The following is a 22,568-nucleotide window of genomic DNA, read 5'->3' on the forward strand; positions in this document are numbered from 1 at the left end:
CCCTGACGCACCCCTCTCAGATTTTTCATCACATATGCCACCCTTCGCAAAACACACTCCAGCCGCGTCTCTCAGCGATCTCTGGCAATGTGCTTTCTCGCATCCTTCCTTTTATTATTATTGTTTATTATTTTGTCATTTTGAGATGGTACGTCGCCGCCGCTGCATCCTATATACATCACTCTGCGCACCTTTTCCCGTCAAAAGAAACACGTCAAAAAGCGTGTGTCGGTTGGTGTAGCACAGCCAACCGTCTTCCGATCGTGGGCTTGCTACGAGCGGATAGTCAAGGCTTGCGGAGCACCAAGCAAAAACAAAACAGTAATAATACATGAACGCCGTATAACCTGAGTACATCATGTTGATCTAAGCATTAGGAAAAAAGGAAAAGGAAGAACTGAAGCAAAGCTGAAAAGCTAACACCAGAAGAGCATATACATGACAAACGCAACCGTTGATCTTCTCTTTCATGCTCTCAACACTTCTTCTTGCACCGCATCGCGTCTCTTCCGCCCACTTCGCCGATGAAATCTCACTCGTTCTACGGCGCCTTCACGATTCCTTAAAAGTTCAGCCAATCTGGTCCATCATCCTCCTTTGCCGCCGCTGTCGTTGCGGCCGGAGCGGCTGCAGCCGGCGCCGGCGCCGGCTCGTCCAACTCCTCCTCGTCATCGACGACGTCCTCCTCATCGAAGGTGTCGCCGATGTCGTGCTCCTCCACGTGGAGCAACGAGTTCCGTTGCGGCGGGTTGGCAGCCCCGGCGCCTGTCGGTGCATCGTCCTCCGCCACACCACCGCCAAGCCACGCCGGCGTCTCATCGGACACGGCAGGCGGCACCGGCAGTCGCGCGCCATCCTGCGTCGGCTCCTGGGTGTACGGCGGCTGCGGTACGGGAGGGATGTGCACGTTCTGCCCTGCGCCGCCGTCCGTGGGGTACATACCGAGTCCATCCTTGTTGCCGCTGCTCTGCTGCTCGTGTGGACCAAGACCGGACTCATACGAGAAAGCAGGTAAGACAGGCACTGTCTGGGCGGGAGCGGAGGTCGCCTCGACCGGGTGGGCATTCGGCCATGCGGACACGTCGATCTCGTCTGCATCCGTCTTCGCCCCTGCGACGACCGGGGGTGTGGACGGTGCGGTAGAATTCACCTCAGTCGCCGGCGGCGTGGCAGCAGCCCCGTCTGCTTGAGGGGCCTTCCCGTTGATGTTGGTGTTTGCCGCTGCTGTGGTATTCAGACTGCGCTGCATCTCCGCAATGCGCTTCTGCAGGTACTCCCGCTCCGCATCGTCGCGCATGCTCTGCTGGGTGCGATAGCGCGGCCGGCCTGACGCCGCCACGCCCTGTCCGGCCGACTCCAGCTCATGCAGCTCCGCACGCAGCTCACGAATCCGGTCCTTCTTTTCTCGGTTCGCCAAGAGCAGGCTGGGGGACTGCCCGATTCCGCCATCCCTCGCCGCTTCGCGACGTCGCTGCAGCTCTACCTTGAGCTCCTCCACCCGCTGTGCCGCGGCGTCGCGTTTGCGCTGGGCAGCGTCGGCATCGCGTAGGGCGTGCTCGCGGCGCCGCTGCGTCAGTGCGTTCTGCGCGCGCATCTCCTCCTGCACCCGGCGGTCGCCGATCCCGCTCTCTGCCATGTGCTCCGACAGCAGCAGCAGCTTCTCGTTGCACCGCACCTCCAGCTGCACATCACGGTACTCCTCCCGGTAGTAAACGATATCTTCCTTCATCCCTGCAACCAACTGGCGATACTTTGACGCGCGTTTGTACTTGCTGATCAGCTGCTTCAGCTCGTCGCGGCGTTGCGTGAGATCGCGCTGCTCGAGACGTAGCATCTGCAAGGTGCGGTGGGCCATGAGAGACTCCTGCACGAGCCGTGCGGCGACATCGCGGTGGGTGATCGACGACCCAGCGCCACCGCCGTTGTTCGTCATGGTCATCGTGGTCGCGGTGCCGCCACCCGTCATTGTCGACATTCCGTGCCCTCCCTTCATGCTCTGTGCTAAGGTGGTGTGGTAGTAGTCGCGGTTCTTCTCGAACAGTTCATCGCGAAGCTTCGCATTCTCCGCCTGCATCGCCTCCAATTCCTCTATGTTTTGCGGGACCTGTGGACGCTCGATGTGACGCTGCTTCACTGCGGTGTTGTTCGACGGGGCACGGCGGGCGGAGTGGCCGTCACGGTTGCCACCGCGGCGTCCGTGGGCGGCGCGGGCCGTCTTCTGTTTGCGTCCCTCCGCCGCACTCTTCTTACCGTCCTTGGCGCGGGGCTCTACTGGGCTGCCGTCTGCCCGGCGCTCCCCATCGCTGTGCACCTCGTCCGCGTTGACGGCGGCAGCGGCGCTGTCATTCTCCTTCGACTCCGCACCAGCAACACCGGCCGCGGCCCCTTCCTCCAACTCCGCGTACGGGTCGGCTGTGTCGTTGGCGTGTGAGTGGTGTGACGAGGCGTGGAGGTGGCTCTGACTCCTCGAGCTGGAGTCCTTCGAGTCGGAGGATGAGGTGGACGAGGAGAAGGACGAAGAAGAGGTATGGGAGGCAGCAGAGGAGGCATGGAGCGCGACTTGCTCTGCACGCAGCGGAGTTTCTGCCCGTGAGCTTCGCTTGCTGGAAGACGTAGTGCTGCGCTGAGAGGAAGAGGGAGAGAGCTCCTCTGCGTCCTTCCGTCGTGTGGATGCGTGGACTGCATCGTGCGGGAGGTTCTTATGGGAAGTGTCCTCGCTTTCGAAGTCGTCCTCGAAGTCGTCCTCGCCGTAGCTGTCCTCCTCGGGGTATTTCGCTTCCACTGCTGCTGACATCCCTCCTTGTGTGTGGTTGTGTGGATGTGGAAGTGGTAACGAGGGACAGCAGAAGAAGGAGAATGCCTTTTAAAACGGAAGCAAGTGCTGAGCTGGTATGTGGCCAAGGGAGAAGAAGCTAGACTCCTTAAAAAAAAAAAACGAAGAGACTCTTCGTTGGTACAGAAGGTATAATAATGGGAGCGCAGAAGAGGTGCTGCCGAGGCACTGAGCACACCAAGAAGGTGCAGCAGACATTGCATATATAGAAGAGGCAGTGCATACACACACACCACCGAAGGCGCAAAGGAAGAGGAGAAGCCCGAAAAGATGAGAGTCAATTTGGAAGAGGCATAACGAAACGCTACCTCACACGCCACTTCACCATTGCGCTGGCGCACTGCGCTGCAACTGCACCGATCCAGCATGCGCATCACTCGCATCACAGCAAATGCCCGAGAAGTTCCACGGCAAAAATGAAGCGTCAACAACAGCAGAATAGCATGCGCCAAGACGCTCTAGTTCGGAGATGTTGTCCTCGCTACACGTCAACAATCACGGCAGGAATCTTCTGCGTTTGTTATGCATCGGTTTCTATATTTTTCTCTTTTCGTCAGTGACGCGGAACTACCGTCAAATGTATTTTACATCGAGTCGTAAAGCCATCAACGCACGAACGCTCACACGCGGCGTCGACGACATGAAACACATCAGGAAAAGGGAAAAAACAGATGCCAGCTACATACGCCTCGTCACAGCTGCTTCCTTACTTCGCATCCAGAATCCGTCGCAGCTCCGTCTTCTGCTCCGCCGTCAAGAAACTGGGAAAGGTAGTGTTAAACTCAATCACCAAGTCCCCACGCGTCGCCTCGCCACTCCCCGCAGCCGCCGGCAGCCCCTCGCCGGCAATGCGCGAGCGGTACGCCGGGTGCACGATCTCGTCGATCAGGATCGACAGCTCCCGCCCCTCCATCGTGCGCAGGGTGATCGTCGTTCCGCACAGGGCGTCGCGGAGCGAGATGGCAGCCGTGGTAACCAAGTCATCCCCCTCACGGCGGAAGCGGGGGTGCGGCACCACCTCCACCACCACAATCACGTCGCCACGCGCAAAGCCCGGCGCGGAGTTGCCGCGGCTCGGCACAACAAAGCGATCCCCCGTCTTGGCGCCCTTCTCCACGCGGACCTCATGCGCGTCGGTGGTGGCGGTGTAGGCGGCCCCGAGCGCGGCGGTGCCCACCTGCGTGCAAGTCCAGACGGCGCGTCGCGTTGCGCCGTAGAAGACATCCTCTAGAGAAATGGGCAGACGCACCTCGATCGGCGGGCACTTCGGCGGCGGCGGCGGCATGCCAGCGGCGGTGCTAAAGAAGTCATGCTGGTTTTCCTTCACGCCGTCCAGGCTGCTCATCACTTGAAACGGATTGTCGACCCCGAAGAAGCGCTTGAAGACGGTGTTCGGATCGATGTTGTCGAGATCTACCCCGCCGGGCACGCCCTGCTGGCCAGTGCCGCCGTGACGCACGCCTTCCTCGCCGTAAATGTCGTAGATGGAGCGCACCTTTGGGTTGGACAGCACCGTGTAGGCCTGCGCTGCGGTTTTGAAGCTGCGCTGCAGCCCTTGCTGATCGGGATTCTCGGGGTGGCACAGGGGGTTGTACGCGAGCGCGTAGCGGCGATAGGCTTTCGCGACCTCGTCATCGCCCGACCGCTTGTTCAACCCAAGAAATTGATAGTAATCGATCATTTGTTCTGGGATGTGATTGTGCGTGTGTGTGTGTTGGAATGTTTAGTTCCCTTTATTTTTCACAAAGCTGTTGTGAAAGCTACAAAGCTGCGGAAATGACTTCGCATAACATATACACATATATGTATTGCGCATGATGCGATACATCAATCGCAGCAAAGCACAGAGAGCAACAGACGAAAAAGAAGGAAACGGAGAGAAATGAAAGCGATTGATGCACGTTGCTTCGGCGTAAAAACATAAAAACGAAAAGAAAAGGAGAGACTCTTCCCCTACACCATCAAAGGCGTCCCTTGGGGGAAAACCCCTGAGTGATAATGGGGAGTGGTATTTCCTCGACAGAGTTGTTTTAGACGGTACGCATGGCTGTGGCAGTTGTTGTTTCCGATAAGTCGAAGACACCGCTTCCTTTTAGGAAAAAGTAGTTTGTGTGATAAGCGCGGACTTGTTGTAAAATCGCAAAGAACGCAAAGCACGATTCTGCTTCGACATCGCGACAATCTGCTCGGTTGGCAACAATAAAGAATAATAAAATGAGAAAGCACGCGAACACATCAACAACGGGATAATGACAAAATGATTTTTCAAAGAGAGATAAAGCGTGCGACGTTCTCGTCAGCAAAAATAAAAAGGGAGAGGGAAGTTTACAGAACATGCATTTTGAAACTTTTCTCCTTTCCATGCAACAGATTTTCGTTTTGAAGGAAGCTCCCGAAGGTTGAAAAGACCCGAGCGACTCACTCAGTCAATGTGTTTGCCTTCTCCTCCCCTATTTTGCCGCTGAACTCAAGAGAAGAAGAAAAAAGTCAAATCACCAAAGGTTGAACACCATGCGAGTCGCACGCGTTGTGTCTACCTCACGCCCATAAAGGAAATTGGATCTACGTGAGAAAAGAGGGAGAGAAGGAGAAGGCAAGAAACAGATATATATGTATTTATATATAGTGATAAAGGGAGAAAAGAAGAGTGCTGGAAACAAATGCTAAAGCAGAACCCCAGAAAACAGAAGACACGTTCAGCGCGGCAGACACGAGACAACGCAGGAAGAAGCCAAAAGAGAAAAAAAAAGAAATTGAGAAAACAACACCTGCCAGAACTGCGCTTCGTCTCGTTGCAACGGGTCTGAAGCTGTTTAACGCGACCGAAGGATGATGAGCGGATTCACTGGTCGCCATTTTCAGTTGTTGTTGTTTTTTGCTTGTTTCGTGGAACCGACACGTCATCACGTGTCATCATCCCACCGCCGCGCCCTCACTCACTCACTCACCCTTACAATGCACGTGCGCTGCAACGCGAACGTCAGTAATGCGACATGGGGGTCCCTTTGCCGTTATGAAGACTGAGCCGTCGCGGCACCTCCGGCACGGGTTCGCTCTTTGGCTTCTGCTTCTTCGCTCGCGCGCACGACGCAGAGGCGCGTTGCTCCGCGTCGATGGTGGAGTCGCTGTGGCTCAGAGACTTCCGCAGTTTGTGCAGCCTCTTTGGCGGGGGGCCCGCCGCACTGTCTTGCCGAGACCCCGACATATTGAGGGGAGAAACGGGACTGGAGGAGCCGTTGCGCATCAGCCCTTCCATGGCATTTTGTAGGTCCTCGGTGGAGGGCTTCGTTGGCCGCTGGTGGTGCTGCTGCGGCGTAGAGGACGGACGCCGCTCGTGAGTGCGCTTGCTTGAGTTTTTCGTCGTGTGGATGCAGATGGAGTTGTGCTTTGGCGCTGTTGCGGTGCGGGTCTTGGTTGCAGGTGGGTGTGTGGCGTCTTGATACTGCTGGTGCTGCTGCTCGCTCTGCGCCTCCTGGATGGGTCGCAGGTTCAGTGACGCACCGTCCAGGCTCTCTGCCAGTTCCTTCGGATGCGGCGTGCTGCCAAGCGGGCGTTCTCCGCACAGGCGCAGCAGCCCCACGTACAGAGCCTCGTGCTCCACGATTTGATTCATCGAGTTGCCGTAGGACGCCATAATCGCGGTCGGCTCGCGCAAAAACCCCACCGCCATCGAGCGCATAGCCGTCACGTAGTCGTGTCTCCACTGCGCACTGCCCATTACCTCGCGATGCTCCTCGACAAACTCACGGAACTTCTGCACGTTGCGCACTGCCTCGCCGTCGTGGGTTAATGCCTGAAGCACCACCACCGCGTTGCGCACGAGCGCTTCGCAGTCGCCGGCGCCGCGGTCTGCCAGCGAGCACAGCTGCGCCATCTGCGAAACTTCGTCCTCCTCGAAGGCGTTGAAGGCCTCCCCGACGATGCGGCGGACAGCGTGATCGGCGACGAGCACCGACTCCGCAAAGTCCAGCACAGGGCGGCTTTTTGTCCGACCGGTTGAGCCCGACCGACTGGCTGATCCCGACCGGCTCTCCAGTGGCCCCTGCGAGTCGCCACGGGTCTCGCGGGTACGGAGGGCGTGGGAGACACCCAACAAAAGGTTTTCCAAGCGGGTGCGAATGTGCTTCAGTGACGCCTCGCTGCAGTGCAGGAGCACCGTCTCCTCATCCATCGTCCACAGCAGCGCCGGGTCGCCAGAGGCGTTACGCACGTTATCGCTCTCTACCGAATCGTGGGGATGGCCATCTGTGCCGCTGGCCGCATCTCTGTCGGTCGTCGAGCCCTTTTCGGGAGGGTCGTGCATGATCGCATCGGTCCCAGGGTACCGTGCTGGTGGCTCCTCGCTCGTCTCGTTCACGTCAGATCTCTCGGCTGGCGTGATCGCCTCGGACGGCGGCGGCGCTTCATCAGATTTCATTTCGCTCCCGCCCAAATTTTTTTTTTTGAACAGTTCAGCGCAGACGGAAACACCTCTGGTGATGCTTTCCGAGCAAGAGAGAGAGAGAGCGGCTTTCACGACGAGGGTGGAAGGTGAAACTACGGTGTCGTCGCTTCGTAAGATCCGCGATGGAGAAGTGAAGCGGCAGCGCAGACGACAACAAACGGTTTGCGAGACAATAAAGTTGAAAAGACAGAGAGAATAGAAAACAAAGAAGAGTATATAGATGTAAGCAGAATGCTGAGGTTGGCAAAAAAGAAGGGGGGTGATGGGCAGGAGGCGAGAGCTGCATGCGGCAAACCTTTTAAGAAAAAAGAAGTGTAGAGGGGCGAAATAAATGCACGCCAAACAACAAATAAACCAGAAAAGAGAGGGAGAGGGAGAAGGCGCACACAGAGGGAAACGATGTCGTGTAAAGCCTGAGATTGAACTCAGGAGTAACGAAGGAGATCGCTGAAGATGCGAACCAATAAAAAGGCCAGAAACATCAATTCTGTCGGTGTTTCAGCGTACGTCAGTTGATTGCTGATTCAGGAAAAGGAAAAGAAACCGATTTCATAGTAATCAGCATCGCCATTCAAAGGCCGCCGCTCCAGTTGTTTCCCGACGGGTAGAGGAAAGCATGTAGGAAGCTCATACGTGTGCGGATGTCAAAAAACGCATCGTATTTCATTGTGGTGCTACGAAAAATCACGTTTTTCGTTTCCCGTTCTCGTTGTAATGATAAGAGGACAAAACCTCAGCTTTATTACTACCTGTTTCAAACAGAGCTGTGCGCCATCGCAATCCATCGATTTGCACGATGCGGTGTTGGGCTTCGCAACAGCAACCACAAAACAAAACAAAAGCGAAGGAAACACCACAAAGGAACAGAAAAGGTTCGTGCGTATCAACACGCAATTGATGTGGTGGAGCACGCGGACGGAGGTACTGCCGCAAGTCTTCTGATGTGCAGAAAAGGAAAGGGAGGAAAAGTGTTGGTTTATATCGCAAACCTAATAATGCGTCTATAAAGTATCGAGCTCCAAACGTAGCTTCTGCGCCTTGGCCAGCTTTTCGCTTTTGAGCAGCAGTCGCTCACAGTTTAACCCCGTCCCGTGTTGCTTGCAACCCAGAAAACGCACACCGCAAGGATAACAAAAGAGTTAATTATGAGAACTACACTGGTAGAGACAGATGCAGTGATACAAATGAGATGTGTCGGTAAACGACGCAGCACGAGCTGCGCTGGTTACGAGTGAAATACGTGTTCCCGAAGATTCCCTTTACGAGCACGTTTCCTGCCTAAGCACTCTTCTTCTCCTCGGCAGTGGCCTCCCCCGGCGTCTTCGCCTGCTCCTTCGCCTGCGCTGCGCGCAGCTCCACACGATCGGGGTGCTGCTCACGCCGCTCTGTCATCACGTTCCACACGTGCTGCGCCAGCTCCTCGGCCGAATTGAAGTTCGCCGCGTCGATCGGCTCGCCAAAGGAAAAGTACGCGTCCGCCGCGTCCATCATGGCGGACCCGCGCGGCCAGAGCTTCTCCGTCCCGCTCACCGCCAGCGGCACGATGGTGGCACCCTCATCCAACGCCAGGGAGAAGAAGCCGAGGCGGAATGCGTTGATGGGGCCGTCGGGCGTCATGTTCCGCACGCCCTCAGGGAACACGCAAAGCATGCGGCCGCGGCGGAGGCGCCCGCGGGCGTTCTCCATCATCGGCCCCACCGTCCCCTTCACCGTCGCAAAGCTCGACTTCTTGTCCCGGAAGCGCACCGCCAGGTCACCGGCGTTGTAGAGGGCCCAGCCGCCAAACGGAACGCGGAAGAGCTCCCCTTTTGCGATCCACGTGCCGTCACGGGGGAGGAAGGAGCGAATGGACATGAAGGGATCCGCGGCGCTGAGGTGGTTCAGCATGAGAATAACTTTCTTTTTCTTCACCTCGGGGAACTTGTTCAGCACGTGGATGTGCCAGAAGGGGTTCAGCAAATCCATGCCGACGAAGCTGATCTTGCGGAAGATGTGGCCGCAGATGTCCTGTCGGAAGTCGGACGTCGTGAACGGGAACGAGAGGACGATGAAGGTCGCCTGCAGCACCCACACCACAATCCATTGGACGGTAAGCGAGAGAAGAATGTACGTCGTGCACAGCACACGAAGCACCTTGTTGGCGTGGCGCTGCGGAGGCATTGTGTGGCGTCCAGATTATCACGAGCTAGAGGGAGACCGTTGAAGCCGACCAGACCGCTTGAGACGAAGAGAAGAAATATGTTTTCCTTCGCGCTCTGGGGACTTTCTGCTGACAGCTTTGTGACGGAGGTGCTGATGGGGGGAGAGAGAGAGCTTGATGTTTCACTGCTCTGGTGGTGGCTCGACGGAGCAGTCTGAGTGAAACTGTCGGTTAAGTGGAGAGATGCTTCGTACACGCAGAGAGGGAGCTGCAGGCGGAACGGGGGAGAAAATAAATGGTGAGTGGTAAGGAGGTGAGGCTCCTCAAGGCGTTGGTAGAAAAGAGATGGAGAGCAACTTGTAAAGCAAATATAGAACCTATGAAATGACCGCCAAAGTTGGGCAGCACAACATCAGCTTGGGCTTGACTTGCTCTCCTTCAGGGTGCGGGACCTTATTTTGTCGGTTCGCGCTACACCAATGAAGCTCCGTTATCTTGTACCCTCCGTAAACACGATTCAATAGATTTGTCCCATTCTTTTTTGTAATCGAATTGCGTTGTTTTCTTTAGGAAGCTTTAGTAGGTCATTACACGGAAACGAATAAAAAAGGAAATCATATTTCCTTTGTTCTCTTTGAGCACTGTTCTAGCAGAGAAAAAAAAAAGAGGAGGAGGCACTTTTAAAAAGCCACCCAACCAAGTTCAAAACTACGCTCTCACACCGTTCTCTTTCTCTTCTTCCTCCTCCTCCTCCTCCTCACTCCCCTCTTCCTTTTCACCTTCGGCATCCTCCGCCGCCGCGGCATCTTCTTCGTCGGAGTCCGTGCTCGCCTGCTGCCACTCCTTTCGGTGCTTCAGTCGCCCGCGGCGTTCATTCAACGGTCGCGCCTCCAGCAGATCCATCGCATCCAAATCCAGCCCACGACGCACCGCACTCTCCTGAACCTCCGTCTCCACGTACGTGTTCTGGAACGCGGAAACTTCAGCCGAGTTGGCGCACCGCTGATACCCGGCCAGTAGTTCCGCATTCACGTCGAAGAAGCTGGCCCCCCACGAAAAGTACGCCATGACGCTCTTCGCGTCCTCCACGAGGCCCACGATGGCCAGCGTCGCCGCCAGCGCCTCGGCGCAGTTCAGCTTCGACGGTCGGCCGTAGTTTACCGGGTTGGCGGCGAGTAGCAAGGGCAGCAGCCGCGGCGCCGTCATGCGCATCTTGCGCCACGGTACCGCGTCCAGCTCCTTCCACGAGCAATCCACCACGGCTGCACCGTACTGGAGAACAAGGTCACGATCGGCCGGGCTGACGATCTCCGCCGCACTCGGGGTGAGGACGACGCCGTGGAAAGGCTCGCTCAGCCGCAGCAGCCGCAGCGCGTTCAGCCGGTACAGCTTCTTGCCAGAGCACGCGTTGGGGTCGCATTGCTCAAAGTCCCACATGGCGAGCGGCACGCTGCACGGGTGCGCCGGTGGCTCGTTGCTGTGGTAGCCGCTGGTGGTGCACACGTTGGAGCTGCTGCCGCTGCCGCGTCCACGTCCCCGACCACGACCACCGCCACTACCACCACCGCGCGGGCGCTCGCCACCCTTGCCCATGGAGTTAACAAGAGAGAAGAAGAGAAAGCGGGGGTGTTTCAGCTATGCGTGAAACGTACTTTCCTAAAAAACACAAATAGTAATAATAGGTTCCGATTCTCTCTCTCCCTTCTGCGGAGAGTCGCCAACTTTGAGAAAAAAGCGACGGCTTGTTTGTTTCTTGTTGGGGGAGTGAGCGGAGAAACGAAAAAACGCTCGACAATCGAAACTCAGCAGAAGAAAAAAAAGAAAAGAAAAGCGAGACAAAGGGAGAAGAGAGAAGACAGTTTCTTTTCCTTTGTCTTCTTGCGGGAGATGAAAGGTGTCGAGCCACCTGGTCACGTTGATCGGTGAACTCGAGGTCAACAAGTCCAACGAGTGGTGGTTCTCGCGCGTATCGCGTCAGGGAGAGTGCAATAGCCAGACGATTGTCGTGAAGGTCTGCCAGCCAGCAAGTACCACGCAGAATAAATGCGGGAAGACTGCTTCTTTGTTTTCAACCGCTGGAGGCATTCGTTATGGTCATTCCACATTTAAAAACGAATAAAAAAGGTTTTATTCATCATCACTACCTTCCTTGAGAAGACTTAATCGCCATCCAACTTTATATCGCCCGCAACGTCTTCACGCACGGATGGCTTCCAATTAGCAATCTAACAAGGCCGCAGCTCTCCGTTCTCTCGGCGCCAACAATAAGCAAAGTAGACCAGAAGAGAACGTGTTCGCTTTCCATTTATCTTTTCCTTACACTTCTCTTCATTTGTTTTTTAATAGTGTCGACGCTTCAGCGACTTCTTTGCTGTCACAGCCTTCGCCGCCGATCCTAGCTCGCTCTTTTCAACCGCGGCTGACGCCTTCACTAACTCGGCGAACGGCTGGGTGGTGAAAAAGGCCTTCTTCTCTTCTGATTTTCCCGCAGCAGCTGCAATGGGTGCCGCAGACTCGGTGGCCTTCGCGGACGCCGCAGGGGACGCTCTCGGCGGTGCACGATGCTCCTCCTCGTCCGATGCATTCTGCTCTGCCGCCGTCGACTCCGTGCGGCGCTTCTTGAGAGCCGTCGGCTCTGTCAACTCCCGCCCCTCCATGGTGGCCTCTTCATCGTTGCGCGCCTCACGCGACCGCTTCGGGGCGCGGCGCTTCGCGAGGTACACATCGCGTTTCTTCTCCAGCACGAGGAGGTGATCCACGTACTTCTGCCGCTTGACGCGGTGCTTCTTCGCCATGGCCAACGCTGCTCGACGACTGAAAGCGACGTCGTGTGTGCATGTGCGCACAAAGTGAAAGAAAAGCAAGAAGCGAATAGAGAAGGGGGGAAGGGGTGATGCAGCACACAACGGCGAAAGAAAAACGAAGGCGGATCTGGGAAACACAGAAGAGCGCGCTCGAGGCAAGGGAGCCGGTGTCCGCATCGTTTATCAGACAGCTGCTCGTCTCGACACGTAAAAAGAAGGAAGGCTGTTCCTGCGAAACGGCAAAAAGAAGCAGGGAGCATTCTCACGACAGAGCGCCTATTGGTTTTCTGTGCTTCAACGGCATACAACAGCGGAGAGCTCGTCAGTGCTCCTCTGCTGCTTTGATACGGGGGAACGCTTACGACCCCCTTCTGCTTCTATGGTTTCTTTCTTCTATTCAACGCTGAATACATACGTGAAGTTCGTCACTGAGATACAAGCACAGGTAGAGCAAACTTAACTGCGGCGTCAAACGGCAACAACGGAGAACAACAAACAGCAATGAAAGGCTGAACTGTACATGGTGAAGGAGTACACATCTCCAACCAAAAAAAAAAAAGAAAGGAAGCACGTCATCTCTCTTCTTCACCGCTTTTGGCGACGCCTCTAATTTACAGTACAGAGAACACACAGGTGATGGGTACAGCCCCGTAACAGGGAGCATTATAGACGACTTTCTTTATGTCTCTCCTTTTACTTGAAGAACTCCGCGCCGTCCTCGTCCGAGTCAAAGCTCGTGCCGGAGCCCTCCAACGCCGCAGCCGCCCGCTCCGCTTTGCGCAACATCTTCTCATCCACCGGCTTCTCCACGTGCGAGCGCGGCCTAACAGGCTTACCGGTGCGGTGTGCAATCGGGGCTTGCGAGCGCTCCAAGGCACGCCGGATGCGCTCCTCCTGCGCCTGCTCCTGGTTCGCCAAGTGCACCAGTCGGGCCTGTCGGCGGCGCTGCTTGTCGCTCTGCTTCATCACCGCCTGAATCAGGGAAGCGTCGATGTGGTTGGATGGATCGAGGAGGTAACGGTGGTACTCCTCCAGCTTGTTCTCCACAATCGTCAGCATCTCCACCGGCCCCATAGAGGCATCGTCCTGGTGCTGCTGCTGGTGCTGGTGCGGCTGCTGTGCACGCGCACCGACGGACGCCTTGCCTTTTTTCTTTGAGGTGGTCCGACGCCGGGAAGCGCTTGGCGCGGCGCCAACACCGCCGCCTGCCGGAGACTCGCTTCGACGAACCGATCCCTTGAAGAGGGCCCCGGAAGCGCCATCGGCGTTTTTGCCTGTCCCCTTCGCCACCCCGCTGGCCGTCAGCGGTGAGCCGTGATTGGTGCCGTGGAATGTCTCCGCGTTGGCCGCGTCCTTCTTCGTCGCACCGGCCTTGATGACTTGATCCCCTGTGGTGAGCAGCTGGAACATGTGCCCAATGGAGACTTCGATGCGGACCTTCAGCTCCTCGGGCGTCAAATCCACGCGTTCATTTTGAGCAGCCGCAGTGCCGCCACTAGCACCTCCAGTGAAGGAGGCGGTGCGTCCTGAAGCGTCGTGGGCGCCAGAGAAGGATCTTGTCGCTGCCCCGTCGCCGTTGCGGCTGCTGCGCGGCTCCACGCTTGTAATGCGCGCATCCAACGCCTTCAACTTCTCACGCGCCTCGGCGATGTTCTTCTCCAGCACCACCAACTGCGCCGTCCGTTGTGACACCATCGCGCTCATCTCAGCCTTCTCCTCCGCGAAGCCAAGCGAAATGCCCTCGAGCTCCTCCTCCAGCTCCTGGCAGTTCTGGATAAGAAACAGGTTGCCCTCCTCGACGTTGATGAAAACCTCCAGCAGATCGTCGACAGTCTCAAAGCACATGGGCAGGCGATTCTCATCGTACTCGCGGTGCAGGGCTTCCTTGACGGCAGAAAGCGGCATCGCGCTGACCTCGGTACGGATGGCAGTCTCCGCCGCAGCGATCGCGGACCGCGCCTGATCCTCCATGCTGTCGTGCAGGTTTGCCATCTCCTGTTCCAGTGAGAGCTCCCCTGCGCCTTCCTCGTCTGGGGCTACGGTGCAGATGCTTAGCTTCGTGCCAATGCTAAGCGATCGTAGCAGCTGCGTAGATGCTATGGAAACAGTCCGACTCGGTTTCTTCATCGAGGATCTGCGGCGTCTCTCGCGCTCTTCGAGCTCCTTCGCCGCGCGCCGCACCGCATCCCGCTCCTCAGAGGCCTTCCTGAGCTCCTCGCAGCGCATCTGGTAGGTGGTCTCCGCGCTCAGCAAGATTTCTTCTCGCTTGTCCTCGCTGCGCAGGCTGATCAGAACATCGTAAAACCATTGCGATTTCACCAGTCCTTCTAAGAACTCTTTGTACGATGCGCAGTTGTCAACTTGCAGGCGCGTCTTGCGCGTCTCCAGCTCGGCGTGGTTGATGAGCGCCGACAAGCGCTTGATCTCGATCGTCTTCGCGTGCTTCGCGCGAGTTTCATCGTCCGCCTTGCGCACCGCGGCGTCCTGCTCAAGATTGCTAAACTTCAAAAAGCTGTTGAACTTCTCTTGGGTGTTGGTGAGCTGCTCCTGCTGTTGGCGCAGTCGCTTCTCGGCACGATCGACCTTCTCGTCCAACTTGCGAATCTCCGCCTTCTTCGTAGCGAGCGACATGCGTACCAGGCCGACCTCGCGCTTTTGTTTCACGAAGTCGCTCGCCGTCAGCTTGTCGTTGACGCTGATCGAGAAGCCGCCAGCGCCGACCGTCGCTGACGGTGACGAGGCCCTTGCGGCAACCGCAGCCGCCGTTGAGTTGGTTGCAAAACCGTCCTGCATCTTGGCGCCTGCGGAAGCACCGGCAGCCCGAAACGCGCGCCCACTGCGCGGCGCCAAGGCCACTAAGTCGTCCGCCATCGCCGCATCGCCACGACGGATCTCCTGAAGGAGTTCCTTCGTGATGCGTGCGCTGTCAGCAGGTGCGGTGAAGCCGTTGGCGCCGCCTGCGCTGAAGGCATCGTTGTTGCCCCCGATGGCGCTCATGGGTTTCACCGTCTACTTCCTTTCGCGGTTGGCAGAAATATATTTTTCTGTTTTTTGCGAAGAGAGAAGTCAACGCTCTTATGGGTGCGTTATCGCGGTGTTGAGCTTTCCTTTTCTGGACAAAAGAAAAAGGGAATACGATAAAGAGAGCGTAGAAAGGGATAAGAGATGAGACGCAAAGCTCAAGTCCAAAAGGACTTCGTTGGGACGCTTTTGTGCTGCTGTGTATTAAAGAATGGGCTCGAGAACTGCAAACCCAAGAGAGCAGCTTGTACAGAAACAAACTCATAAGAGGAGAGACATTCGTGAAGAAAGAGAAGATCATCTTTTTTGTTTTTCTTTAACGTTGTTTCATGCGAGTAGCTGAAGGCGAAAACGCAAGCGATTCAGATCTTAACACACTTGGTAGAGGTTTAAAAAGAAAATATAATAATAATAATAGTAAGATACACGTGAGTCCAACATAGCAAAAGAAAGGTGTATGCTTCTCGCTTTCCCCTTCTCTCTTCTCTAGAAGTAAACATTAAAAGCAAAAAGCGTTAGACGCGTAAAGCGAAAAAAAAAAGAAGAAAATCGCCGCGAATGTGCATTTCGAATTTGAACGACCTTTGCGCCATTCGGTTGGCTTTTGGGGGGTTACTGCTCCACATCGACGCTCCTCCTCCTCCACCCCAATACCCCCATGAAACACGACAGAAACGAAAGCAATGAGGTGTAGTCTCTCTTTTCGGCAGGACAGGCAACCGAAAAGCGGAAAAAAAGGACTTGTTGGCAAAGTTACTTCCACGAATGCATCGGCGCGCGCCTCAAGGAAAAGTAAATCATTCAACTCAAAACGCCTTTCTCATTCCACAAAGACAGCATAAGGCCAGTGGAGCTTGCGCTTCTTCGCTGATGGAGTTTTTCTAAAGCCCTTCACTGTTGTTCATGTGTTGAACTCTCCCGCGGAAACACAGAACAGAAATGTTCATTCCCACCATAAAGCAAATAAGAGACGTCACGGACGAAGAATGCCACGCAGCAAACACACATTCAAGCGGCACGAAGAACAAATTCTCATCGCAGAACCCGACACCGCACAAAACGAACGCTCTTTTCGCTTTCTTTCGGCTGCGGTTGCAGGTGCGGCTGCCCACATCTGATTCGCTTCTATATTATTTTCTTCTTTCTCTTATTCTTCTGTTCTCACCATTTACCTCAGCGACAAACAAATGGCGATAAAGCGAAACGATGAAAGTCCGCCCTGCACTACCAGCGTTCATGTCGGAGCCTCGTTGAGCACAAGGTGTGTTCCTTCCTCCTTGGAGACGTAGAGCCAACACACACGACGATTAAAAAGCAGGAGGTCGGCGATTGGGGGGAGCCATTGCAGGGTTCTGCTGTGCGGACGGCGGTGCCTGCTGCACGTGAAACTGCCGCTGCTGATACTGCTGAGGCGCTGGTGGGATGCCACCGTAGCCGGGGCGTGCGTTGCCCTCCATTCCTGGGTGGCGCTGCCCACCGTTGGGCGCCATCTGCCCGTGAGTGGGATACTGCTGTTGCTGCTGTTGCTGCTGCTGCTGCTTCCGCACTTCGTAGTCTGCGGAGTCAAAAAACTGTTGCTGCTGCGGTGCCTGCATTTGGCGAAGGCGCGGGTCGCGTTTCTTCGGCATATTCACGCCCGGGGGCGGCTGATCCGCCATTTTCGCTGCAGTTCGAATTCTTGAATTTGGGAGTACAGAAGGAAGAGCACAGGGAATAACAGTGAAGAGGGCAATCGAGGAAACAAGAATCTAGATAAGGGTTGAATAAAAGAATACAATGCAATACAACGAGGAGTAACAGCAATAATGCTAATGAGAAGTTGTGGTGGCACGATGTTGTGCCCGCTTTTCCGGATTAGTATAGAAGTGATTCACCTTACTTCTGAAGTGTTACAACGCAAAGCAGAAGAAGGAGAAAAGAACGAGGAGAGTGGAAGAAAGAGAATAAAATAAAAACGTGCGAACGAAGTCCAAGCATGTCATCATACCGACGCCTGACAGATGCTGCTTTGGGCTAACTTGAGTGAGTCCTTTTTTTGCCATCCGACAGGCCTGGTGAAAGAAGGTCGTCTTTGAACGTCCTCCTTGACGCTCCAATGGTTCAAAACGGCGTTGGGCAGCACAGAGGTACTTTTCTTCTTTCCAACACGTTAGTTGAGCATCATCGCTATGATAACTGCGAATAGAGAGCAGCTAAAGCAAAAAGGTATGCACGTGCCGGATTTTACAGCTTGGGGAGAAAGTGGAAAAGCACAAGAATGTTCATATATGTACTCACATAAACCCAAATATCCTTCTCTCCACAAACAAGAACTGGAGAAAAACGGACTCTACCTTTTTTTTTTACAAATCGCCCTCTTCGACGTCACCGTGCGGTGTTGTGTCTTCCGCAGCGCTCCCTGCCTCCTCAGCGGCTGCCTCGGGAGCAGCGTCGCTGCGTGCCGTTCCTTCATTCACCACATCTTCACTCTTTGCCGGCCCTTTGTCACCATTATGTTCTCCGGTGTTCCCCGATGAAGAAGAACCTTCCTGAGTCTCAACCTCGGTCTTTTCCGCCGGTTCCTCTGCGTCCCTCTTCAACACCTTCTCCTTCTCCTCCAGCCTTTCCTTGCGCCGCTCCTCACGGCGCATGTATTGTGACCACCGCAGCTGATCCTGATGCGCCGCCTCGCGAAGCTGCTCCGTCAGTGCGCAGATGTTTGTGATGGGCCGGATCGCGTCCCGCACCGCCTCCGCCTCGCCCGATGCCGCCGCGTCCGTCGGGTCCGCCAAGGGCAACCCACACAGCCCATACTCGATGTCGGACAAGTTGTGGGCGAGCTTCACCAGCTCCTCGATTTCGTCCTCGAAGTCCTCCACCAAGGTGGCACACATGGTCGGGGTCGCGGCTAACATCTCCATCCCATGCAGGGCCCCCTGGTCCTTAGGGCTGTACACTTTGGCCACTTGATAGCGGCGCAGCTCCACGTAGTCGTCCCACTGTGGGTCGTGCGCACCCTCTGGGTAGACCTCGTCCTCGCGCAAACTGTGGCGAACCCCCAGCGTAACATCCTTCCAGATCTGCTGATGGTAGAGGCGCACCTTCGATTTGGGGTGCAGCCGCAGCGTGCGCTCATCGTTCTTGTAGGAGCTGCAGAAGTTGTCCATCACCTCCGTCACCAGCAGCTCGCTGTTGCGGTAAGGGCGACGCTTCAGCTGATTTACGCGGTTGAGTCGGTGGGATGCGAGATAGGTGGACGGGCTCTCGCTCAGCGTGGCGTTGAGGCGTACAAAGAGCGCACGACTCACGGTAAGGCAGGCGGAGCAGTCCAGGTGCTCGTAGCCGGGACCGTGCAGCGGGCGCACGGAATGGCCCGTGTGCGCCGTCGCCACGAGCGCTGGTGCGGCCAGTGATAGCAAGATCAGGAGAAAAAGAAGAGCACAGGCATGGGCGGCGAAGCGCACCCGCTGCTCGAGTGTGGGGTGTAGAGGTTTTGCGTGGAACGTGTGCATCGGTAGTACGTCAACGTTTGAGGCTGAGCAGGAGTGGTAATGGGAATCACAGCACAGAACAAAAAAAAAGGAAGAAGTCACCTCATTCACTACCGTTGAACGTTCATTCAGAGAAAACAAAAATAAGAAGAAGAGGTGTTTCAGCGGTGGAGAGTGGATACCGATCTTTTCTGCGGTCGCATTCACGTGCAGAAGAAACGATGCGTAGGCCATCTTCGTTGAAGAAGTGCACGACGACGAGTTCCCTTTGCATCGATAGTGTCTGCGGCGACGACGGCTGCTTCAAATAAAAATTAAAAAGGCAGGCGCTGAAATCAACCGAATGCCGCTTCCTCCTTCTTTTCGACCACTTCACACCTCTTTCTTCCCCTCCGCGAACAATACTGCTAGGCGATTTGTTGAGCTATGCTTTGTTTCTCCTTTTCTATTTCTTCTTGCAACGCAGCAAGATCTCCGTAACTTACATCGACTCCCTTGGACACAACGTCAGCTACAACGTCTCAGTTTTTGAGTTTACATCGCACAGCTGCTAAAATAAAACAAAAATCTCACGGAGCTGCCGTGGCAGTCTGCGGCGACGAAGAAGTGCTCTCCATTCCTCCTTCTGCCCCGTCTTGCGTTTGTTGCTGCTGTTGTCCCTGTCCGTCGTGAATAAACATCCACAAGTTCTCCTTCACCGGCGGGCCACCGCGCTTACGCGTTGACAGCAGCGTCAGCTTCCCACACCCCACCTCATACTGTTGCCCAAAGTCGTTGTAAAACGTCTCCTTTAAGCTCGCCAGCGGAGTGTTCGTCATGTTGTGTCGAACTCGAATGACATCCTCAGCCCTCACCGGGTGATCGCGCGAGTCCTCCTGATAGGCGGGATTGGCGTCGTCGATGCACCACATCGCCTCGGCGCCCCCGCCGTCCGGCGAGAAGTACACGTGCTGCAGCTTCCCCGACACGTGCGACGCGTTCCCCGGGGAGACGGCCTCGGAAATGAGGAAGAGCGGGTCGGGGCACAGCTCGCGCACTGTCATTAAGTAAAAGGGTTGCCCGTAGTGCACCATGTCCTCTTCGTCCTCTGGAATCGGGAAGCTGTCGGTGGGCGGCATCGCGGCCGGGACCATCACCACCGTGCAGCGCAGCGTCGCCTCCTCCGCAGGGGCGGTGGAACACGCCACCTGCCACCCCGTCGTCGTGGCCTTCCGATCATCCAGGTCGACGCTGAGAAAGCCGCACGTGTTCGCATTCTGCAGCATGAGCGGCACGTAAAAACGAAGGAAGCCGTCGGCGGGGATCGGCGCGATGGCGTGGGGCGTGTTGTGGTGCTTCACCTTGGCCATCATGTTGGCGACCTCCTTCGAGGCCTCGACGACGCCGCCGCTGCGGCCCTGCATCAGCCGCCGCCGGTCGCGTTCGTAGGCCTCCTCCTCGAACCAGTTGCCGAGAAGGGCTTTGCGCGGCATTTGGGGAATTGGTGCTGTGTGGTAGTGTTATTTCGTTTTCCGTCTGTTTCCCCTCCGTGTATGGATGTGGGAGTGCGTGGGAAAGGCAAGACAACCGCGCACAAAGAAACGCTGTTGACTGCTTCTGATTATTTCTTTTTAAACGGTAAAACAACAACAACAGCAAAAACAAGAGTGGCCGCGTACCGATTCCTCTGCCACACACGACAAAGAGTGGCAGGACGAGGAGAAGTTGCAGGAGCGAAAAGAGTAAGAATAAAAGTAACACGCACACGCTTCGTACGTTTCTCCCCTTTTTGAAGGGGTGCGTCGAAAAGGAAGTGAGAAACAACAAAAATAAAACCGCGGTACCTGGTGCTCTGCGCATTGCTATCAGTTGACAACGAAATGTATCAAATAAAAAACAGTTCCGCGGCGGTGAGCAGCGGGTGTGCCCGCTCAGGCAGAAAAGACACGAGAAGACCCACCGCGTTGGGGTTGGCCTACGCATGCATCTACTCCCTCTTTGGCAGCGCTTCACGTGGGGAAGACGGAGTTGACCGCAGCTCTCCCAGCCACATACCTCAACCGCGCAGCGCATAATGTCATTGTTTGTTTTCCTTGTTCTGCTCGTTTGCTTGTTTGTCCCTCTTCACCGGCAACCGAATCCGCCCGAAAACGGGCGCAATTACTGATACAGGAAAGACAAGGCACCATCTGGCAACCGTTTACATTCTCTTGCAATGGGGATCAACTTGAGCACAGAAGTGTAAGAGAGCGCGGTGGTGCCAACAGGGCCCGGCCGGGTCTTTCTTTCTTTTCCCTCCTCCTTTCCTATCTCGCTCAAAAGCGTGTAACAAAACTAAACTCATACACCCAAATGCGGTTCCCGTGCAGCGCTCAGACAGAAAAACAAAAAAAGGTGCAGATGCTGCGCACAACAAATTTCATGCGTTCAAGGTTACGTAAAAGAGCTCCATCGACTTTCATTGAGCCCATGAAAGAACAACGGAGATGACGAGCGCGTCACCGCACAGCCTTACACCATACGCTTCGTCACAAACAGCTTCCGCAGGTACACCACGCTTCCTGCACCCATCCCAGCGATGAAGATGATCTCGAGGATACAGAACACCACGACGCGGGTGTTCGCCACCTCCGTCGTTGCACGGTGGTCCTGCTCACGGACGCGCATCAGCTGCTGCAGCTCCTCGATCTCGCCCAGTCCCTCCTGAAGACGTTTAATGGAGCGGTAGAGCGAGTCCTTCTCCACCGGCATACCGCCGTTCGGCCCGGCCACCTCCGCCTCGCCGACCATGACCGAGAAGGACACCACCTTCGGCGTGACGGTGCTCATGCGGTTGATGAAGCAGAAGGCGTGCGGCCCGGGCAAGCGCGACTTGAAGAGCACGCGGTTTTCCGTGTCGCGGATGGCGCTCCAGATCAGCTTCTTATCGGGACCAATGATCTGGCAGTCAATGTCCATCGAGCCACCGGAGCTCACCATGTAATGCAGGAACATCTTAATGCCAACGCCGGGGGCATCTTCATAGAAGCAGTTGGTCCGACCGGGGGCGACCTGCACAGCGAGACCGCCGTCATCGGCTGCCGCCGGTGCGATGGCGTAGCAGCTCAGCAGCAGCACGGAGGCGAAGAGCACGACGGCCGCAGACGTCAATTTCGAGCGTGTAGCTGTCATGTTTACCCTTGTTTGGTTGGAAAGCAAGAAACGAAAGAAAAAGAGCGCAATACGAAGCGACGAAGCAACAACAGTCCTGAGAGAAGCAGCTCTTCAATGAATAGACTAGCCTGAATTCGCACGCTGTTGTAGGCAGTGTGGCCAAAAATGATCCAGACTGGAAGATTCGTGTGTATCGCCGTTGATAACAGTGGAAGATAGGAAAGGAAAGGAGCCGGGGATAAGACACATTTATGGCAGCAACAAGTGCTTCAACCAGCTTGCATAAACGCAGCGCTCTCGATGGAGAACACAGATGCAGCGAACGCGGCTTCACAGGAGGTCCAGGAACGCTCGTCTATAACACACACACGCACATGAAAAAAAGAGAAACGTCAACTCCCGCTGCTGGGAAGCGTGCGTTCGCATAGAGAGAAACGTGCACAAGCTCGAGCGTAAACTTGACTGTCAGGAAGAAACAATATCTTCTCGGGAAGGCGCATTACTTGCTCATCACTTCCGCAGCAGCCACGACGAGTCCTTCATCGCCATCATCGTCGTGACTTCGACGGGAAGGAGACGCACGCAACAAGGCCTTACCACAAACGGTGCATTTTCCAGAGATGGGACACCGATCCGACTTTAAGAAAGCTCCTTCGTTGCATGGTAACTACTTTTTCTTTCCGATTGAAGCATCCACCGCACTGCGCACACGCAAGCAAATGAA

The 22,568-nt window shown here is 55.7% G+C and overlaps 11 protein-coding genes across 17 annotated transcripts; all 11 read right to left on the bottom strand.

Annotated features, from left to right (window-relative positions):
* Positions 1–562: 562 nt before the first annotated feature.
* On the bottom strand, positions 563–3,002 carry ABB37_01249 (hypothetical protein; the record flags this gene model as incomplete). Its single annotated transcript, XM_015797677.1, has 1 exon — positions 563–3,002. The coding sequence occupies exon 1, from the start codon at positions 2,792–2,794 to the stop codon at positions 563–565; it is 2,232 nt and encodes a 743-aa protein (XP_015663197.1). The 5' UTR covers positions 2,795–3,002.
* A 537-nt stretch (positions 3,003–3,539) lies between these two features.
* Positions 3,540–4,614, bottom strand: ABB37_01250 (putative mitochondrial heat shock protein-like protein; the record flags this gene model as incomplete). Of its 2 annotated transcripts, none has more annotated exons than XM_015797679.1 (1): positions 3,540–4,614. In XM_015797679.1, exon 1 carries the CDS (start codon positions 4,512–4,514, stop codon positions 3,540–3,542), a length of 975 nt encoding a protein of 324 aa, XP_015663199.1. In that variant the 5' UTR covers positions 4,515–4,614. The 2 variants fall into 2 exon arrangements, with proteins under 2 accessions (XP_015663199.1, XP_015663198.1); XM_015797678.1 differs by having other exon boundaries at positions 3,540–4,602.
* Positions 4,615–5,813: 1,199 nt separating this feature from the next.
* Positions 5,814–7,573, bottom strand: ABB37_01251 (hypothetical protein; the record flags this gene model as incomplete). The annotated part of the gene is made up of 1 exon (XM_015797680.1): positions 5,814–7,573. Exon 1 carries the CDS (start codon positions 7,248–7,250, stop codon positions 5,814–5,816), a length of 1,437 nt encoding a protein of 478 aa, XP_015663200.1. The 5' UTR covers positions 7,251–7,573.
* Positions 7,574–8,555: 982 nt separating this feature from the next.
* ABB37_01252 (putative mitochondrial 1-acyl-sn-glycerol-3-phosphateacyltransferase-like protein) lies at positions 8,556–9,740 on the bottom strand (the record flags this gene model as incomplete). 2 transcript variants are annotated; one of them, XM_015797682.1, is made up of 1 exon in its annotated part: positions 8,556–9,740. In XM_015797682.1, exon 1 carries the CDS (start codon positions 9,435–9,437, stop codon positions 8,556–8,558), a length of 882 nt encoding a protein of 293 aa, XP_015663202.1. In that variant the 5' UTR covers positions 9,438–9,740. The 2 variants fall into 2 exon arrangements, with proteins under 2 accessions (XP_015663202.1, XP_015663201.1); XM_015797681.1 differs by having other exon boundaries at positions 8,556–9,686.
* Positions 9,741–10,125: 385 nt separating this feature from the next.
* Positions 10,126–11,170, bottom strand: ABB37_01253 (hypothetical protein; the record flags this gene model as incomplete). Its single annotated transcript, XM_015797683.1, has 1 exon — positions 10,126–11,170. Exon 1 carries the CDS (start codon positions 11,008–11,010, stop codon positions 10,126–10,128), a length of 885 nt encoding a protein of 294 aa, XP_015663203.1. The 5' UTR covers positions 11,011–11,170.
* Positions 11,171–11,756: 586 nt separating this feature from the next.
* ABB37_01254 (hypothetical protein) lies at positions 11,757–12,232 on the bottom strand (the record flags this gene model as incomplete). 3 transcript variants are annotated; one of them, XM_015797686.1, is made up of 1 exon in its annotated part: positions 11,757–12,232. In XM_015797686.1, the coding sequence occupies exon 1, from the start codon at positions 12,210–12,212 to the stop codon at positions 11,757–11,759; it is 456 nt and encodes a 151-aa protein (XP_015663206.1). In that variant the 5' UTR covers positions 12,213–12,232. The 3 variants fall into 3 exon arrangements, with proteins under 3 accessions (XP_015663206.1, XP_015663205.1, XP_015663204.1); XM_015797685.1 differs by having other exon boundaries at positions 11,757–12,224; XM_015797684.1 differs by having other exon boundaries at positions 11,757–12,221.
* Positions 12,233–12,914: 682 nt separating this feature from the next.
* On the bottom strand, positions 12,915–15,334 carry ABB37_01255 (hypothetical protein; the record flags this gene model as incomplete). Its single annotated transcript, XM_015797687.1, has 1 exon — positions 12,915–15,334. The coding sequence occupies exon 1, from the start codon at positions 15,216–15,218 to the stop codon at positions 12,915–12,917; it is 2,304 nt and encodes a 767-aa protein (XP_015663207.1). The 5' UTR covers positions 15,219–15,334.
* Positions 15,335–16,549: 1,215 nt separating this feature from the next.
* ABB37_01256 (hypothetical protein) lies at positions 16,550–17,124 on the bottom strand (the record flags this gene model as incomplete). Of its 2 annotated transcripts, none has more annotated exons than XM_015797689.1 (1): positions 16,550–17,124. In XM_015797689.1, the coding sequence occupies exon 1, from the start codon at positions 16,898–16,900 to the stop codon at positions 16,550–16,552; it is 351 nt and encodes a 116-aa protein (XP_015663209.1). In that variant the 5' UTR covers positions 16,901–17,124. The 2 variants fall into 2 exon arrangements, with proteins under 2 accessions (XP_015663209.1, XP_015663208.1); XM_015797688.1 differs by having other exon boundaries at positions 16,550–17,121.
* Positions 17,125–17,584: 460 nt separating this feature from the next.
* ABB37_01257 (hypothetical protein) lies at positions 17,585–18,823 on the bottom strand (the record flags this gene model as incomplete). Of its 2 annotated transcripts, none has more annotated exons than XM_015797691.1 (1): positions 17,585–18,823. In XM_015797691.1, the coding sequence occupies exon 1, from the start codon at positions 18,731–18,733 to the stop codon at positions 17,585–17,587; it is 1,149 nt and encodes a 382-aa protein (XP_015663211.1). In that variant the 5' UTR covers positions 18,734–18,823. The 2 variants fall into 2 exon arrangements, with proteins under 2 accessions (XP_015663211.1, XP_015663210.1); XM_015797690.1 differs by having other exon boundaries at positions 17,585–18,757.
* Positions 18,824–19,281: 458 nt separating this feature from the next.
* Positions 19,282–20,379, bottom strand: ABB37_01258 (putative calpain-like cysteine peptidase putativecysteine peptidase Clan CA family C2; the record flags this gene model as incomplete). Its single annotated transcript, XM_015797692.1, has 1 exon — positions 19,282–20,379. Exon 1 carries the CDS (start codon positions 20,182–20,184, stop codon positions 19,282–19,284), a length of 903 nt encoding a protein of 300 aa, XP_015663212.1. The 5' UTR covers positions 20,185–20,379.
* Positions 20,380–21,202: 823 nt separating this feature from the next.
* ABB37_01259 (putative mitochondrial Cop-coated vesicle membrane protein p24 precursor) lies at positions 21,203–22,020 on the bottom strand (the record flags this gene model as incomplete). The annotated part of the gene is made up of 1 exon (XM_015797693.1): positions 21,203–22,020. Exon 1 carries the CDS (start codon positions 21,860–21,862, stop codon positions 21,203–21,205), a length of 660 nt encoding a protein of 219 aa, XP_015663213.1. The 5' UTR covers positions 21,863–22,020.
* Between the last annotated feature and the right edge of the window lie 548 nt (positions 22,021–22,568).

Source organism: Leptomonas pyrrhocoris, assembly GCF_001293395.1.
Source record: "Leptomonas pyrrhocoris isolate H10 chromosome Unknown, whole genome shotgun sequence".
Classification (NCBI taxonomy): domain Eukaryota; phylum Euglenozoa; class Kinetoplastea; order Trypanosomatida; family Trypanosomatidae; genus Leptomonas; species Leptomonas pyrrhocoris.